At 39.3% G+C, this 18,082-nt stretch overlaps 1 protein-coding gene across 4 annotated transcripts in view; it reads left to right on the top strand.

The window, feature by feature from the left end:
• The window catches only part of SSBP3 (single stranded DNA binding protein 3), a 197,425-nt gene that overhangs the window by 123,230 nt on the left and 56,113 nt on the right, over nt 1-18,082 (top strand). For all 4 annotated transcript variants that reach the window (XM_089515214.1, XM_089515213.1, XM_089515212.1 and 1 more), the window contains exon 5: nt 15,728-15,817. In XM_089515214.1, coding sequence (XP_089371340.1) covers nt 15,728-15,817 — 90 coding nt within the window. The remainder of the gene's footprint in view (nt 1-15,727; nt 15,818-18,082) is intronic.

Below are 18,082 nucleotides of genomic sequence, written 5' to 3'. Positions count from 1 at the left end.
ATATTAACATTAAATAATAAAATATATAAAATAATGAAATATAATAATAAATATAATAATAAAAATAAAGTATAATAAAAAATAAAATATTAGCATATTATAATTAAATATAATAATAAAATATAAAAAGAAGGAGACACCATTAAGAGCGGATCAGTGTGTCAAGCCTGCTGAGGCAGGAATGTGTCTTAAAACTGCCAGGAGTTCAGTTGGGAATAAGGTTTTAGCCTTGAGAGAGATTCAGATCCCCATATAGGGAGGTGGGATTTTGGAAAGACAGAAGAAGTCTTGTAAAATCAATTTAAATTGATAAGATCTTTGAGCAGTGGAGAGCCAGTAAAGGAGAGGTTCAGGTCCACATAGCAATAGCAATGGCAAGTACATTTCAGTGCACTTAAGCACCCCTAAGCGGTTTACGAAGTGTAAGCTAATTGCCCCCAACAATCTGGGTATTCAGTTTAGTGACCTACAGAAGGATTCAAGTCAAGCTTGAGCCCCTGTGCTGGTATTGAACTTGCAACCTTATGGTTTATGAGTGAGTGGCTGCAGTACAGGCATTTAACCACTGCGCCAACAGGGCTAAGTAAATTATTCTGTAGAACTGCAATTTATGATGAAAACTAGAGATTCATAGGATTTATACTCCTACTAAATAAGCTTTAGTGGAAAGAACAAAAACACAGTAGAAGACTAACTGAAGTCCTTGAGTGAACTGAAACAAAGTCAGTTTGTAACCATTGAAGTAATACAGACTTTGTAACCATAAGCTTTGAGAACCAACTACCAAACGAGATATCATCATAAGCTCTTTCTGTAAATAAAAGTTACTGTATTTTGGTTTTGTTCACAAAGGAGTGGCCTGAAGTGATTTATGCTTAACATCAAAACACGCTACTAAGAATAGTAAAACACTTAATAATAAAGAGACTTGAGAGAGAGATGGTTCAGCGGTAAAAGAAGCCTCAAACTATTTGCCATAAGACAGGAGAAGAACCCTGTGTAACCCTGTGGTGGTCACATAATTTGATTCCTATCAGTAGTATCTGAAAGACCAGTGTGGTGGGGTCTGAGAGACCCACTGTGGGGTGATCTGAAAGATCTAGTGTGAGAGATCTAAGAGATCTGGCCTCCACAAGAGCCAATCAAACTGATAAGACAGTTGTTAGGACTAAGGCTGAGAGAGAACTGCTGGGATCTATATGGGCTGCTCCTTCAAGGCCACAAGTGTGTAAGTAGTGCATGATCAAGTGAACACCTATTACAGCGTGCCCTCGGCTTATACGGGGGATCCGTTCCAGACTCCCACGTGTGTAAGCTGAATTCCGTGCATGCTCAAGCCCAATTGGAATGAATGGGGCTTGTGCATGCAGCAGCACGGTGGCGCACATGCGCCATGGGCGCGCGGCCCATTCATTCCAATGGGATGCGCCACCCCATGCGGCTCTACGTAGATTTGAGTGTATGCTCAAATCCACATATAGCACACCCGCTTATGACGCAGGCACACTGTACTTAACAGGTGCTGAGATCTGGGCTTCTCTCTCCCTTACTCAACAGAGGATAGGCACATGTAGTCTTCACTGTTTGCAGCCTCTGCCAACTCCTGCTGAGGGAAAAGGATCCCTTACTGCCCCAGTGCCCATCTCCTTGGACTCTGAGAGAGCTCCACTGTCAGGAACTGCAGCTTCCTGGCAGCCTGCTTCCTCCTTTACTGAGATCTGCTGGAGTCCTCCAGAGGTCTTAGTAAATGAAGCAGTCGTTTCACAACTGACTGTGCAGACATAACCAGATTCTTCTTCAGTCTGTCTTTCCAGTAGGCATGCAACTGCAGTAGTGCCAGGGAGCTTTGATTATTGTGGAGAATAGGGGAGAATACCAATCTCTGCATTAAGCAATATAGATGGATGGATGGATGGATGGATGGATGGATGGATGGATGGATGTAAGGTTGATTTAGTCTGTGTATGCCACTCCAATAATTCAGGCCCATGAGTGTTGCAAATAGGAGCATGGAGGAGTAAAGAACATTTCACCAGTCTGTGGGAGAGGACTTTTTAGTGCACTCTGTATAGCTGATCCTGTTTGTTGCCTGTAGTCAGCCAGAAAAACCAACTGCTATCCCTGCTTTTTGCTCTCGCTAACCCAGAAGTGTAAACATAGGCCAGATAACCGTCAAGTTTCTTCCTGCTCTCCTGTGTATCATTGACTCCAATCATTGCAACAAACTACGTTTATTGAAGGCACCAGGGAGGTTCCACATGTGTAACCAAGAGTAGAATGTGGCTTGAACAACTTTTCTTCCTGGAGGTGATACATGAGAAGACATGTGAATTGGATCTGATCTGTGGTTGGGCAAAGCAGATGGTTAGGAGATAAAATGCTTTTTCAAACTGAGCTGAGAACATTTCACAGAGAAGCCACTGGCATTCCTGCACAGGTCCCTCCATGGGTGGTATGACTGTGTTACTGATGTTAACCCCTGAGAAAGATATAAAATGTTGTCAGGCTGACATGAAAAACAGGAAATCTACATACAGATTGTTTTTGCAATGGGGCTTAAAAGTTTCATGCTTTGGATTAGCATGGCAATGCTTCAGGCAAGTCTGTAGGAACTGTTTGGGACCACAATGTATAACATGTTGCTTTTTTGAGGCTTGGGTGCTTGTTACATTTTGGAGGGTCATATCTGGTGTGTACTCATATTTTTTTTACAGTGAAGGATATTGTACCTCTAGTAAATGTTGGGGACATTTTGCATTTCTTATCATCATAAAGTGAGAATTATGTAATTATGTTAGAATCAACCATCACCATCTATTCATTACGCAACCACAAGGTCATCTTATTATTTTCCATTTCTACAGTTAGTACTAGTTCTTCTTGAGATACTTGTGCAAAAGCTCTCTATCTCTTCTTTGATCTCTCTTATCACTTACTTACATTGTAAAATCTTTGCCAGATTTCACTGTGTTTCTTCATATGTGTAAAACATCTAGAAGGCTTGGAAACTGTTTCAATTTATTTATTTATTGTGTTTAGTTAATAACAGGCCTCTAATTGTAGTGTACAGTTTAAAAACAAACATAGTAAAATCACAAAACTGACAAATAAAAATCACCAAAGCTGCAGCAAAAAACAAAAACAAACCATTGAAACCTAGGCAAATAAAAGTTTTTTTCCTGGTGTCAAAAAGGTGTCAAAGTTAATTCGAGACAAATTTCTTTGAAGGGAGTATTTTATTTTTTTAGCTGCATGACTAAGAATTCGTTTTTTCCTAGTCTCACTACCCACCTAACTTTAGATGATAAGGAGATGTTTAGGAAATTATTGGCTGAGAAAGGCACTTTGCTTAAGTCATTTGAAAACCTGTCTCTGCAAGGTTCTGTGAAAAGAGATGGTACTTTTGTACACAATTACAGATGCAATCCCTTTCCAAGGGTTTATTTACACTGGCTGGAAATTCCATACTCACCCTGTAGTCACAGCACAGTTTCTCCTTCTGCAGCAACTCCGCTAACTCCACATTCACCTTGGCGAGATTACAGCAACCTGGAAAAAAAAGGACAGTCCTATGTTGATCATGCGTCCTATCATGCGGAGTATGTTCGGCCACATTGCCATGTCCTCACTACCAATTTGGATTTTCCAGGCAAATGCGGGGGAAAAGGCAGTTCTTTTTTTCTCCAAATTTTTAGAGAAAAACATTGCATTGCCTGTGAATCCTGAGAAACATTGTGTGGCCGGATTGTTGCATCTATGAGGTGAGTAATCCTCTGAGTTAGACAAATCCTAAGAAACTAGACCACAGGGAGAATCTGTAAGATCTCCACATTCAGCCTGAGAATGCCTCTGCTGAGTCTTTTCGTGCCCTGTCTACATTTCTGTGTCATGAAAGGTGAGGAATGGAGCAGGTTTCCTCAAAAGCATCTGCTTTGAGTCACTTGGTGGAGTGGCAGCTTCTTGGGGAATTGCTTCCATATATCTCTCACCTGTGAGGAATTAAAGAGTATTTTCTCCTCTTCCTTCCATTGTTCCCCCTCTCCCCATTGCAAATTCTGTTTGTGTAGTGACAGATCCACTCTGCAGAAGGTTAAGGTCATTACACAGGCCACACATCAAGATATCAGGAGAGAAGCACCCCAAACTTACTTATCATGAACATTTTTCTATAATGGAAAACCATTTTCTGGATTTAACAGCAGTAGAGTCTTCATGTAGTAGAACAGTTTGTAAAATATGAGTCAGTGGTGCAGAGAACTTTCAGAGTGTATAAAACCACCTGCCCGCCCACTCCCCACGAGTTCATTGTCTTTGGCAAGTCACTGTTTCCCTGCCTAATATACTTTACCAAGTTGTTATAAGGATTCAATGAAATTTCTCTTATAAAGCACCCTGTACTCTGAAAGGGCCAAAGAAACAAACAGATAACCTGATGATGGACTATTTCTAGAGATAGAACTTTCAGGATTTGTGTGATCAAATCCTTCAATCCATCCCAATGAAGCAGGCACAGGACTTATTCAGGTGATTATTTTGTATGTCAGGACTCTTCCCCTTCCTACTTGGATTAATGTACAGCGCTGTTAACTTCAGTTGAAATGCAGGACACAGAAGTCATCCCTTTTCATAATAGTTTAGAGGCTAGACAGGCCTCGATTCTTTTCTCCCCTGTTTCTCTTTTTCCCCTGGCTGGTTTCCAGTGAGTAGGGCTTCTGTGTAAGCAGAGTCAAATTGTTTTCATAGCTAATCTGGAGTTGGAGAGTGAGCTGCTATTTGTCTTCCACATAGTGGGCCCCAGTCTGCCTATGTGTAAATCACACTAGTAGTGAGGTGTGAGATAAAAAGGCAGAATAACTATTCCTGTGGAGATTACATCACTTTCTTCTGGTGGAGTGACACACTCCAGATACTTACCAAAACATTGTCAGGATTGGTCAAAGATGGGTGTGTTGTAATTGAGGCGTTCCGGAAGTTTTTAAGAGAATGTTCAACAGTGAGTGCACCTCCTCCTTTCCCCAACACCCTCCTCTCTGCTCCTTTTTTGTGCATGGATAACGTATTTAATTCAAACCAGAATGCCACAGAAATCCTTGTACTGTGGAGTGTATAGAAATGAGGTGGCTGGGGAAACATAACTGGGTTCCACTTGTACCCCTCTGACATACAATTGTGCTGCTTTGTGCATTGTGGCATGCTCATGCAGTCAAACCAAATGGTGGATGCTGAGGTGATAACAGTGTGTTGTAGTACTCCATACTTTAGACTTCAAGTGATTATAATTCTAAACACCCTCTTTAAAAAAAATTCTAGCAATCCTAACAATTAGAATACAAAAGCAGAGAAAGAGTCGGAGCCTTTCTCGATGATGTACTAGTAGCTTGATGTGGCGGGATGTGACGAAAGATTTGCTTCTAAGCAGGTTTTCTTTTCTTTTTTTAATTTGGGGAAACATTCAAAAGTAGTATTTTCTACTAGCAGTTTAAAGTGGCACAGTGGATCACTGCAGAATAGCACCAGTTTCATGTGAAAACCAATCCTGAATTTGAGCCATTTGAATGTTTCTCTCTCGATCTGAGGTTTAAGGATTCTACAGTAGACCAAATAGGAGAGGTTGTGCCCAGTGGTGGCTCCCATGTCCTTGAGGCAGTAAATCCACTCCAGATATTGGATAGCTTTCAAGGAGCTACCCAGGGTGCTGAGCACAGTTTGGAGATACAGCCCAGCACCATCAGTGATGCATTCCCGCATAGAGATCTCTGAAAAGGCTTTTCCTGTGATAGACCTCTTCATGAGCATGATATTAGAACACTTCCTACTGCATTTCTCTTGCTCTTTTTGTCTGCTTATATGTAGACTCTAAGCTCAGGTGTATCATTGCTGAGTTTTATAAATATGCTGTTTCCTCTGATTTATATTTTAACTCTGTTCACGTAAGTTAATTTCATCTCTTCCTAGTAGACATGGTGTAGTGCTTTAAGAGGCTGACCTGCAATTTAGGAAATCCTGTTTGGATTTTCCCTCTGCTATGAATTCACTAGTAAGTGATCTTAGGTAAATCACTTCCTCTCAGCCTCTTTTGTCCTGCATAGGGATTGTCATGCTGACCTCCCTTACAGGCTTCTTGCAAGGACTAATGAGACAATACAGTCAGCCCTCCATGTCCACAGATTCTTTATGCGCAGATTCAGCCATCTACAACATGAAAATATTTTTAAAATATATAAATGCTAAAAAGCAAAGCTTTATTTTGCCAGTTTATATAAGGGGCACCATTTCACTATGGCATTGTATTTAATGGGACTTGAGTATCCATGGATTTTGGTATCCACAGTATATTCGAATTGGTTTCATCATTCTATAATGATTTGTGGGCTGCTGTTTTTATTCTCTAGCATCCAGAAACCAAAAATAAAATAAAATAAAATAAAATGGTAGTGCAGCCCCTGGGCCAGGATAAATTGTTTATCTCTGCACAGATGTATATGAATTCCCTAAATGGGATATGCTCATGCTTCTTGTATATTGAAAATGCTTTCCTCACTTTCTGATTGAGTAAAAGTCTCTGCAAGGTTTCTACTAAAAGTATCCTATAAGTCAAGAGCTTCCACTATGCATTCCCAAAGGAGACTCAGTGAGCCTGGTACGCATCTGCATTTTGTATCTGGTAATACATTAGAGGTTTTCTATCTGGAAGTGTCTGGTTGCAAACACAGTTCTGTTTGTTGTCTTATCCAGAGAATACCCATTGCTCTGACTGGGCCTTGAAGCAAGAGGAGCTCTTCCATTTATAGATGCGGCTCTTTAGCCTACTGCATGTAACCGCTGTCTGAAATCTTGGTGACAAATTAGTCAGCTGTGAAAGCGCTGCTCGAATTGAATCATTTCTTTGTGTACTCATGGTGGAAAGAAACCTGGTTGTCTTGTCCTCCCACATCAAACCATTTTCAGCTGTTGTGGCATCCCTTTGGAACTTGCTTCCAATTTTGGAATTACCTAACAGAAGAAAATGATTAGTCGTTTGAGATCTGTTGACTGTGGTGACAATTGAGAATGATTTTTCTATGACGTGGAAGCTTTTAGTGTACAAGAGAGAATTCCACTAAGTTTAAGTTTTAATATATCTTCCTGACTTCTTTCTCCCTTCACACCCACACACCACACCCCTACCTTTTTCTAATCTTGGGCTTAGATTTCTACAGATAAAATAAGCATCCAGTTCTTAGCTGTGTTTTTTTGTTCAATTTCTTTTGCATCCTGACCTACATCATTCTTTATTTGCAAAGCTATACTTTGCAGGCAGCAGTAATAAATCAATTAATGACTCTGATGAATCATTTAATGGCTGACAAAATAACACTAAAGCCAACAGCTTGGATCTCTGTAGCAGTACCAGAAGACGCTGGTTGACTCAGGGCTGGGAGACGAAACAGCGACTGTTAGCTCAATTAGCACAATTAGTGTGCGATTTAAAGGCTTAGACGGCATCTGCTGGAGTGTACTGAGCCGGTGTGTTGACTGCATGTCTAAGTTTGGAAGCAGAACTCGTCCATCCAGATTTTCATTTTTCTCTATGCCAGTTTGTTGTTTTTAAAATATTATTAATTGTAGCCAAAAACTGCCCAGTGACTAATATTGTATGTAAGGCAAAGTAGAAATTGTGAACTTTGTATCCCATGCTGAAGAAATCCATCAAACTTCCCATGTGTGCAGATGTTAAGCCCTGCCCAAAGGTAATGACATTCCCCAGAAGTGTAGTAACATCACCAGGCGCTCTGAACTACTCCAACTGTTGCAATCACTGCTGAGCTGGGAGCAGGACACTATAATTATTTATTGGGCCCACTTGGTTATCTTAGTATAGACTTTTTTTGTGAGCTACACAAACATGCTTCCAGCTGTGTGTATGCACTTGGATGTAGCTAGCAATCTACTGTTGGATTAAATAGTTATCCCTTTCCTCAACAATCCATCTTAAAGTAATTATTAGAATCCATATTTCACCTTAAAAATTCACACAGTGACTGAATCTATGTTCTAATAGAAGTACATTTTCTGGAAATCAACAGAACTTCAAATTTATAATAATTTTAGCTTTTTTTGCCTGTCTTCTTGAAATTTCACAAATGTGCAGATGTTACTGTATATACAGAGAGAGCTGATCACCTACTCTAGTTCATCAGCCCTTCATCTGTGTATCGTGTGACTGTTTCCATTTATTAGCATTCTTTTACATGGCACACTTACGTTGGAGCTCTTGGTGCACTGTATTTTGGGAATATATATGGTGCTCCAACCGTAGGTGTTGAAGGAACTGCATTGCCCCCATCCCTTGCCTGCATTCATTGCCAGCAGTGTAATGTCTGGCATGTTGCATGGTAGTGTTCTACCTGTACAGACATTTGGTCTGCTCTGAGGTTTTGGAAAAGTAGAATAATGAAATCATAGAGTTAGAAGGAGCTGCATGGGCTTCGTGCAGGATCTCCTACTAGAGCATCCACATCAGGTAGCTGTCTAGACTCTGCTTGAAGACATCCAGAGGAGGAGACCCCACCACCTTTCTTGGCAATTGGTCCCATTGCTGAACCACTCCTGTCAAGAAATTCGTTCTAATATTCATTGAAATCTATCCTTCTGTAACGTCAAATGATTAGACCTAGTTCTACCCTCTAAAGCAACAGAGAACAAGTCAGCATCTTCCTCTTTGTGGCAGCCTAAGTATTTAAAGAGTACTGTATAATGATGTCACCTCTCAATCTTCTCTTCACCGAGTGAATATGCCAAGCTCATTCAATCTACTCATGTTTTGTTCTCTATACTTCTTTTCATCCTCATTGCCCTTCTCTGAACTCACTCTAACACCTTAAATGAGGTGTCCAGAACTAACCACAGTTAAAAACCCAAGGAAACTACATGATAAGTTCACCTTAAGGTCGCCATAAGTCTAAAATAACTTGAAGGCACACAACAATACCAGGTTTTAGTGCAGTACCCTCTATATGAAATCAGTCCAGAAGCCTTGATGTTGATGTTTGACAGAAGAAACCAATCCAGAGTAGCAAATAGCTCCTGGAGATAAGAAGGAATCAGATCTTTACTTTATCTCATTAGGCACCAACTTTTCTATGTCAGATTAAAAATCTAAAGTTTTACATAGTGGTGTTCTTTCTCGCTTGCTGCTCTTATGAGATTGAGAGGTGTTCAAGGCTCCTTGTTGTATGCTTGGAAGTCATTTTTGACATGATCAACCTAAGGTGAACTTATCATGGGATTTTCTTGGCTGACTTCATTCAGAAGAGATTTGTCAGTGGGTGTCTATGACCAAGAGGGGATTTGAACTCAGGTCTCCCACTGTCTCAAACTGCTACACCATGTTGCCTCTAGCACCAGAAAGCCTCAATTACTAGCAAAAAGACTTAATATTTTTGTTTTTTGCTGGCTGGGCAGAAGTATTTGTGTTGATATTTTCCATTTTTGTTTCCCTTAGGCAAAGTTTTCCCCTAAACATTTAACACACACACACACACACACACACACACACGATTTAGATGCAGTCCTGGGTGCATCTACATTTCTCCCTTTGTAGGCACATGTCAGGTGGTCAAAATATTTCTAGATCAAGTGAATCCATGTCTTCTTCTTCCCTGCTCAACACCATAGCCTGAACACATTCTTTGGTTGCTTTATGAGATCATAAGTTCCAACAGACAAAAACCATTTTCGAAGCCTTCACAGTGGCTGGATGGGGCTTGAAGCAGACAATGTGAGGTCACATCTTCTCAGTCATCAAAGAGTATGGAGAATGATTTTCTGTTAAACATATGGGACCTTGGAGTTCTTCCTAGGAATTGCAACCTCTCAAAAAGTTTGCAGGCTTCATAGGCTTTTATCTTTGCTCTTTCCACCATGGATGAGCTGCCATTGGGAGGATGAAGCAAGGAGGGCAGAGAGAGAGAGAGAGAGAATGCCACGCTACAGCCTACTAAATAATTCATTTAGATGCAATTCTTGCTTTACATTCTGTTCAAGGCACTGGTGGGCACTTTAATTATTAACTTCCAACCAAGTGTCATGATGTGTGCGTCAAGTTGACATGTGCATATCTTGGAAAAATAACTCCATAATTTGGTAGGAAGTGTTCCTATGCTAGAGGAGCTTTGTATTGTACCCTGCATTCCAACTGGCAGCTGTGCAGGGCATTCCAGGCCAGCCAGGAAATGTAACAGATGCCTTGCTGTGTCTGTGATATGTCCAAGCTGAGAGGTTGTATACAGCACACAAAGGATCCATGATACCTGGTGATTCTTTTGCCATGTCTTGGCTGAATATTCATTGTGAGTTTCATGTTATTGTGGATAAAGAATACAGCTGTAGACATATACATTCTGAGTTATTTTTTTAAATCTCAACAATGCATTAAATTCTGCATCCTTTGCAGGTTTTCACTAGTAAAACTGCATTATAAATAGCATTGCTAAATACCATGCACATGATTTCCCCCTGCTTGGGTTGTAGAACTCCAGAGTATCTGAATTGCATTATTCTAAGCTGTTTTAGGGATCTGTTTAACTCTGGGAGGCTCACCAGCAAGGGATTATACAATGCTGGAAATCTCCTGTAACAATAAAATATTGGCTGGCAGCTTTATTGCAGTGTCTGCTGTCTTTGGAAAAGCAGCACTTTTGTATGGCAGCGAGCTTTTATTTTAATTTTTTCTCCTAAATGTGATTGGATGTGCTGCAGTTTGAAGCCAGATCCTGCACATATATTAAGAACATTCATTCACTTTCAGTGAAGTTACAATATGTTCAGTGGCTTTAGTTTAAATTTCTGCAAAAGAAAGAGAAATCATGGCAGTTATTCAATTTTATGATGTATAAAGTGAGCCAGAACTGGCTTTATTAATTTATTTTCCCCAGTTAGCTTAAATACTTTTATGCCCTTTATACTTTTTTAAAAGCATAGCTGTCTTCTTATTTGCTAAGAATAACATGTTTTCTTAGCCTGTAATGGATCATACATGTACCCCATACCCTTCTAGAAGGTCACTTCTGCAAGATGTTTCTAAAGAGATGACAAGACACAGGATTGCAAACAACCTGGATTTCAAAAATGTTTTCTCTTCTTGATTTGTATCCCCTTCCCTTGTACTTGTTATAATCCACTATATTCTTTGTCAGCCATTAGTATTCCATGGCAGCCAATATGTGAATTTATAGTGATGACTTGATAGATTTTGAGTAGACCTGGTTTGAAAGCAGGTAAAAATGCAAAGCAAATATATAGAGTTTTGTAGGTCTTCACAACATAAGCTTTCAGTTGATGGAAAGAAGCCACCTATGTGACTGCTTGCCAGCAGCTTTGAATGGTGCTGATTTGGGAAATGATCAGTTTGTGGGACAGCAGAGGTGGTTGCCTGAACTTACTTTCCTCCTTTGGAACCTTTCTTTAGGGAACATTACACAGCTAGAGATTCCTGAAGTGGCTGGAAATGTCTGGGCAGGTAAAAGGAAACCTATGGAGAATGAAGGAAGAGGGTGATTCCCCCCACTCCTTGACACACCCTTCCATTTAAGTGGGCAGCATTTCTTTAAAAAAAACAACAGAGAACTAAAACTTATTGTTGAATGACATGAGTACAAAATGTATTTTCCCATGGTGATTAAGGTTATTTCAGTTATAAAGTAAGATCATCTTTCGGAGACCAATTGTGCAGTAATAAGGTGTTGCTTCTTGTTTTCACTGTGAAAAAGATTGACTCTTCTGCCTCTTCATTTCATGTTTCTCTTGCTATTCCGTCCTGGCAATATGAGGGGGAAATAAAACCTCCTTAAATCATTTTATTTATTTTAAATAATAGTTTTTAAAAAAATTAAAATCACAGAACAAGAACCAATTAATAACTAGATTAAAGGAGAAATTAACTCAAACAACCCAGATAGGATTCTGGATTACAAAAATAAAATAAAAACCTCATAAAATAAAATACCAAATAACTTCAAATGTTGAAGTTATTTGGTATTTATTGAATGGAGCTATTTTCCAAAGGGACCCATATGTATTTTACCGCAATAGGTACTTGGTGGTACAGATGCTTGATGGGTTAAATAAATTATCAGAAGCTTTGATCTGATATCTCCATTCGTCTATGGTCATATGTTCCTGTACTAAGTTTTAACAGTAAGTTGATTTGACCTTTCCATTGCAGAGCTATTTCCACTCTGGCAGCTGTCAAGAGGTGAGAAATAGTTCTCTCTGTAATTCTTCCACTTGCTGTCTTGAGAAGATGCTCATTACTGTTATACCAGCATCCATACAGAGGTGCTTGTCCTGTGAAAGTATTTGCAATATCAAACACTGTTATCAAAAACTCTAAATAAATCAACATGGTCACCATGTGTGGGTAAGGATCCCAGATCTATTCTTCAGGCTGAATAGGAGCAAGGCAATACTTCAATGGGGTTTTTATGCTTTGTTGAATATAAATACTCTAGTGTGTGTTAAAGTGGTGTTGCTCTTGACAAATGACAGACCTGTGATAACTAATACACATCCACCTAGACTTAAGTTTTTCTAGAAAAAGACCATGATTAATTTATAAAGCGGAAGATTCCCTTTGCTTTCTTAACAGAAAAGATCCTCTGTCAAGGATGATCAATAAATTATGTAAATGAGTAAATTGGGGTAGTTTAAGCAGAGAAATACAGCCAATGATTGAACTGCTTCCAGTTCCTAAATACTTCAGGCAAAAAATGGTATCAAATTCATCTGAATTCTTTTCACACTGAAAGGGAAAAGCCTGAAAAATATGGTGGATCAGCTTCCTAACATGGGCTCAGATTTGGAACTCGTAGGGTTTGCATATGTGTGTGTGTGTGTGTAAACGAAGGACATGCACATGCACACACTTCAAGTTATTTTCTGTCATTTCTTGTGTAAGTTACTCAGCAATGCCTGATTATTCTAAATTTGTTCATCAGTTGTTAACCAGGAAGAATTTGCAACTGTTATTTTAACTGAGAGGGGAGAACCATTGTGATTTTGGACAAGTCAAAACAAATTAAATACTTCCTATGTGAGTTTCTCCTGCTACCCGTATTGTTTCAAACTTTTCCTTCTCAGCTGTGAAGAATGTCAATATGTGTATTAATAAACAATAAAGTTACTGCAGTGTGATCAAAGTAATGAACTTTTCTTGACTTTTGTCACTGATAAAGCAACATTTGATAAGTTCAAGTGAACATGGTAGGCAGATAGTATATTTTTTAATGCATCTGTGGTAGGACACTTAGAAAGCACAAGCTGATAATTCCATATGTCTTTCATGGTTACTCATTCGTCTACATCTGCCCACACATCATGAGGCATAGAATGTAAATCTGGTTTACAGTGGGCTTTTCATAGCAGTGTTTTTAAGTTCTGCTATGTCTGGATATCCTTGGTAAAAAGTTGGGAGCCTATTTCTTCTTTTAATATGAAAGCTAAATTTAAGATTTCCATGTCTGATTTTGTGTGATAATTCCCTCTACAGTTATCTCTGTATAGATACTCCTGCCTTGGGCTTGATAGCATCTGCTGTTTGTGAGAGCAGAGCATGGAATACATACAAACACTACTGGCAAAGACCTTATTGTAAAAGATTGAGGAATATCTCTTCAGTATGTTGAGAGGGCTAGTAGTTGCATACAGCTTGTTAAACTCAAATATGGGGATCTAGAATATTCTCCCCACAGTGACATCTTTTTGAGTAAAAAAATATTCATAAGATATTTGAAGACTGTGAAGAAAATTGTATCAGAGTGATCTAAGAAATGGTCAGAACACATTCTGCTTCTCGGTTCTACAAAAGGTATTTTCTTAGGGCCTCTTAAGGGAAGAATTCTCTCTTCCGTCTTCCTTAGCTAATGTATGTAATGCTGCTGGTTTTAGAGCAGAATCTGACAAATCCATTGAATTGTGAACCAGTTGAGGACATATAAATGTGAGTTTAAAAATAGTTGGAAACTGTATGTTCTTTAACTGTTACATTTGCTTCTATAAGTGGAAAACGTGCTTTTGTTGAACTGTTTGTTCCCTCTAATAGTTGTAAAAAAGAACAACACCTCTTTGGCCATTACTTTTCTGTCATGCCTTGCCTTAGATGTTGTCTTGCTATAGATGAAGGAGTTAAGCTGAGCAGAAATATTTAAGATGATGATAGCAAGCTCTCTGTAATTTTTGATACAGACTTTAATTTATGTGGTACGCATTAAAAGAAAGCTGTTCACTGGGAAAAAAACAAGTTTATTGTTTTTATGTACAGTGCTGTGCAAATCTATAGCGCTAAATAAATAAATAAGTTATAGATAATTATCAAGAGAATTATATATACACACATGTGTACACACTTATGCAGAAGTTATAGACAAAAAAGTATTTGCTATTACGTAATTGCTGGGGACAAATGTATTTTTTTAAAGAAATGCTCCAGTTTTAATGCCTTATTTATTTCATATCCCATACAGAACGAACACTCTACATTGCATTGTATTCATGCATAACTCTTTTCACCAAAGCAGTCTATAAAAGTCTTGTAAAATAGTGTGAAATATCAGATGAGGACATTGAACAAAAGCCCCACTTCTGTTTGGTCAGTAGAAATCCAGGAAATTAGAGGTTAGAATTTGTGGAAAGAGAAGGAAATGGAGGTGCCAGTATTGTGGTGGAGTTTGCTTCAGTGCTTGGCTTCTGTTACCAAAATCATCCACAGACCTTACTAGATGCACTTGGATCTATTACACAACCCATTGACAGCTAAAAGGTTTAAGTGAGATAGATACTGAGTGTGGTTATTGTAGTGCTGGTGGTGCTGGTGGTATTTAAGATTGATACAGTAACTATCACTTTAATTCATGGGGTGAATGTTTAAAACCAGAATGTGAAGGAAGTTAGCTTGATAGTTCTTTGTTCTTCAGCTAGGCAATAGCCTATACATAGTAGCTGATGCATAAGAGTTTGCTTAAGCAAACCTATAGCTAATTCTCTACTTAGAAATAGGCACTTGCCATCTTCTTCACTTGACCCAACAACCCAAGAGCCTTTGCAGCTGCAGTAACTAAACAGTGGAGCTGCTTTGGTTTACTGTGTCACATGACAGCGGTCTGGCTCCCATCTATGGTTAGTTTGTTTCCAACCATGGATTCTTTGGTTTATTGGGAAGGAACAGATCTGAAACAGGAAGCTGCCCAGTAGTAGACAACATGATAAACCAATTGCAGATGAAATCCCTGTGGTTTGCTCAGTTACTTCCATTGAGACCAGGGACTACTGCGCAGCATGAATCAGCATGCTGCTCATTCATAATAAGCACCAAATCAATTCAGTATGCACACTCCAGGATTGCATTACAATATATCTACATAGTTTTGGAAGGTGCTTTAGTAAGTTCTGTGATGATTTCCTCTTGGCCCCTTAAAAGCTGCTCAAATTGACTTGGTGCTGACAGAACCACATTACCAATTGCATGTCAGTTTGAATGGCAGCCATTGGCATTCTATTAGTCTTAATGGCACACTCTTTCACTCCGTATGTAAAGGTTTGATTTCCTTTGGGCAGCCTTGATGATGATGATATTGGTTATTGGTCATGCACTAATTGATGGAGTCATGAGATGTATGTTGACTCCTTTCTAAGCTGACCTGAAAGCAGTGCAATTTATCTCTCTATGTTTTTATATTTGTGTTTTGTACAGAGTGCAGCTGCAGCGCCAAGTCCGGTACTTGGAAACATTCCTCCAAATGACGGAATGCCAGGGGGACCCATTCCTCCGGGTTTCTTTCAGGTAAGACTTGAATCTCTTGGTTTTTGTTGCTGCTTACTGCATGTGTATGCATGAGTATATGCTTAAGGGAGCTCGCTGGAGCACCAGGGTCTCAAATAAAATGGCCAGAATTACTTATTTAATTTTAAACAGTAGTGACATTTTGCCAGTTTTTCTTTAACCTTAGTTTTTACTAACAGTGGTGTGTGAGGGTGTGGGGAGGTGTGAGTGAGTGTGAATGGTGTGTGTGTGTGTGAGAGAGAGAGAGTTTTGTTTTCTGGAAAGCAATATTTGCTACTTTTTCTTTTTTAGCAGTTCAATATTATCCAGCACTGCTTTTTAAAAAGAGTTTTTATTTGTTGGTCATGACAGGCTTGTGTGTAATTCAAAATGCCCAGAATTTGGGTTCTTCTCACCCCCCCCCCCAAAAAAAAAATTTGGTTAACCACATGATTTTTTCCAACTGCCATCACAGGCATCTTTTAACAAAATCAACTTTAGCCACAGGCAGCCTAGGCCAAAATTGTCAAAGAAGGAGAAACTTTTTTGCTCTCTTTTCAGAGATGAATGTATGTCCCCCTATATCTCCCTTTTTTTCATCTTCCTGATAGATCTGTGAGCAAACCTTAAGGTGAAGGAGACCCAAGTTTTTAAAAAGAGCAACAAGAAACGTTAGCTTAAATGTGATTTGAAGCAACTAGGTTTTTGAATTAGTTTTGATTCTTTAAACTGTTCCCTGTCTGTGCTCTGGATGGACAATGTGCCACTTAGAATGATCATGTTGGTGACTTAGGCTGAGATCCTGTTGGGAAACTACAGTGGTATGACTATGCTGGTAGAAATTAAGTTCTTGATGGCCAGATGAAAAGACCACAGGCACAGCTGTGGGAAGGGATGGAGCAAAAAGTTGTCATTTAACTGGGATAAGAGGGAAATACTACTGGCCCTGAGCAGCCTGTTTCTGCAAAATATGGCTTTGTTGTTTATTTATATGCTGTGGGAGGAGTGCTTGGGACAGTTGCTTGTCCCATGGTACAAGAAATAGTTCAGGCCACCCTTCCCAGCCCACCTAGCCTCTGAGGATCTATACTTGCCTCCCAGCCATGTTTTAAAGGAACAGCTTTCTCCTCCTGTCCCGTCTGCTCCCATCAGCTCCTCTACAACGACAGAGAAAGTGCATCCACACACACAAAAGACTGTAACAGCAGAGTCTTTCTTTTAGCTGAAGGGTTGCAGTTACAAAGATCTTGCCACTAGTTGCCTGTTACTAGCATAGAAGCATACAAAATATCCAGCACTTAGATGATATGCTGTTATTCTGGAATAGCTAACTTTCAGTGTGTGAACTCTAGGGAACTCATTTTAAAAATTAGTGGGTTTAGACATGAGATCTCAGAAATAACTGAAGATTAATAGTTTTTTGTGAGTTTTTTGGGGTTATGAGGCCGTGTTCTAGAAGAGTTTATTCCTGACGTTTCGCCAGCAGCTGTGGCTGGCATTTTCTCTGGAGATGCCAGCCACAGCTGCTGGCACAACGTCAGAAATAAACTCTTTTAGAGCACGGCCTCATAGCCCAAACAACCCACAAAAACCTATGGATACCAGCCATGAAAGCCTTCGACTTCACAAACTGAAGATTAACTTATTGCTATTTATTTCTCATTATATGTGACATTCTTGATCAATGTTATGTGGCCTATATTAAAATCATAAAACTACTCTGTGGAAATCTTTTAATTTGACTGTAATCATGGGATTGTTTTTGCTTTGGCAATGAATATCTTGATAGAGCATTTGTGTACCTTGAAAAAGAAAATCTACTTATTTTAAGGTACTAAAAGGGGGCTTAAGTGGGTTTTTGATATTGATGGAAATAAATGAAAGAAGATGTGAGGTAGTAACATCTGCTAGCAATCCCAGTTTTATATGCATTGGGTACAACATACATGCTTCCAGGACTTCAGTCCATTTGACAAAAGAATATCCTGTTTTGCCAGTTTGTTTCAGATGTATTTCAGAGTTTTTGTTTCTTTTATGGCCAAGTATTCCAAACATAAGAGCTCCTTGTGAAGATCCTGAAATTAAATTGTTCATTAAACTGTCAGCAGGCTTCATCTTTAGCTGAACTCAACTAGAATCCAAATTTGGCCTTCCTAATCAACCATATAGTCAGACCTTCATATCCACTGGGGATCTGTTCCAGATTGCCCCATGCATGAGAAGAGATGCAGGACATCAAGTCCTATTGACCTAATGGTAGCTGGCCTTCTGCAGTTGCTGTTTTGA

This window comes from Sceloporus occidentalis, unplaced genomic scaffold (genome assembly GCF_023333645.1).
Source record: "Sceloporus occidentalis isolate IW3139 unplaced genomic scaffold, rSceOcc1.0.p SCAF_3, whole genome shotgun sequence".
In the NCBI taxonomy this organism is placed as follows: Eukaryota; Metazoa; Chordata; class Lepidosauria; order Squamata; family Phrynosomatidae; genus Sceloporus; species Sceloporus occidentalis.
This window is presented reverse-complemented; position numbering and strand designations above follow the sequence as displayed.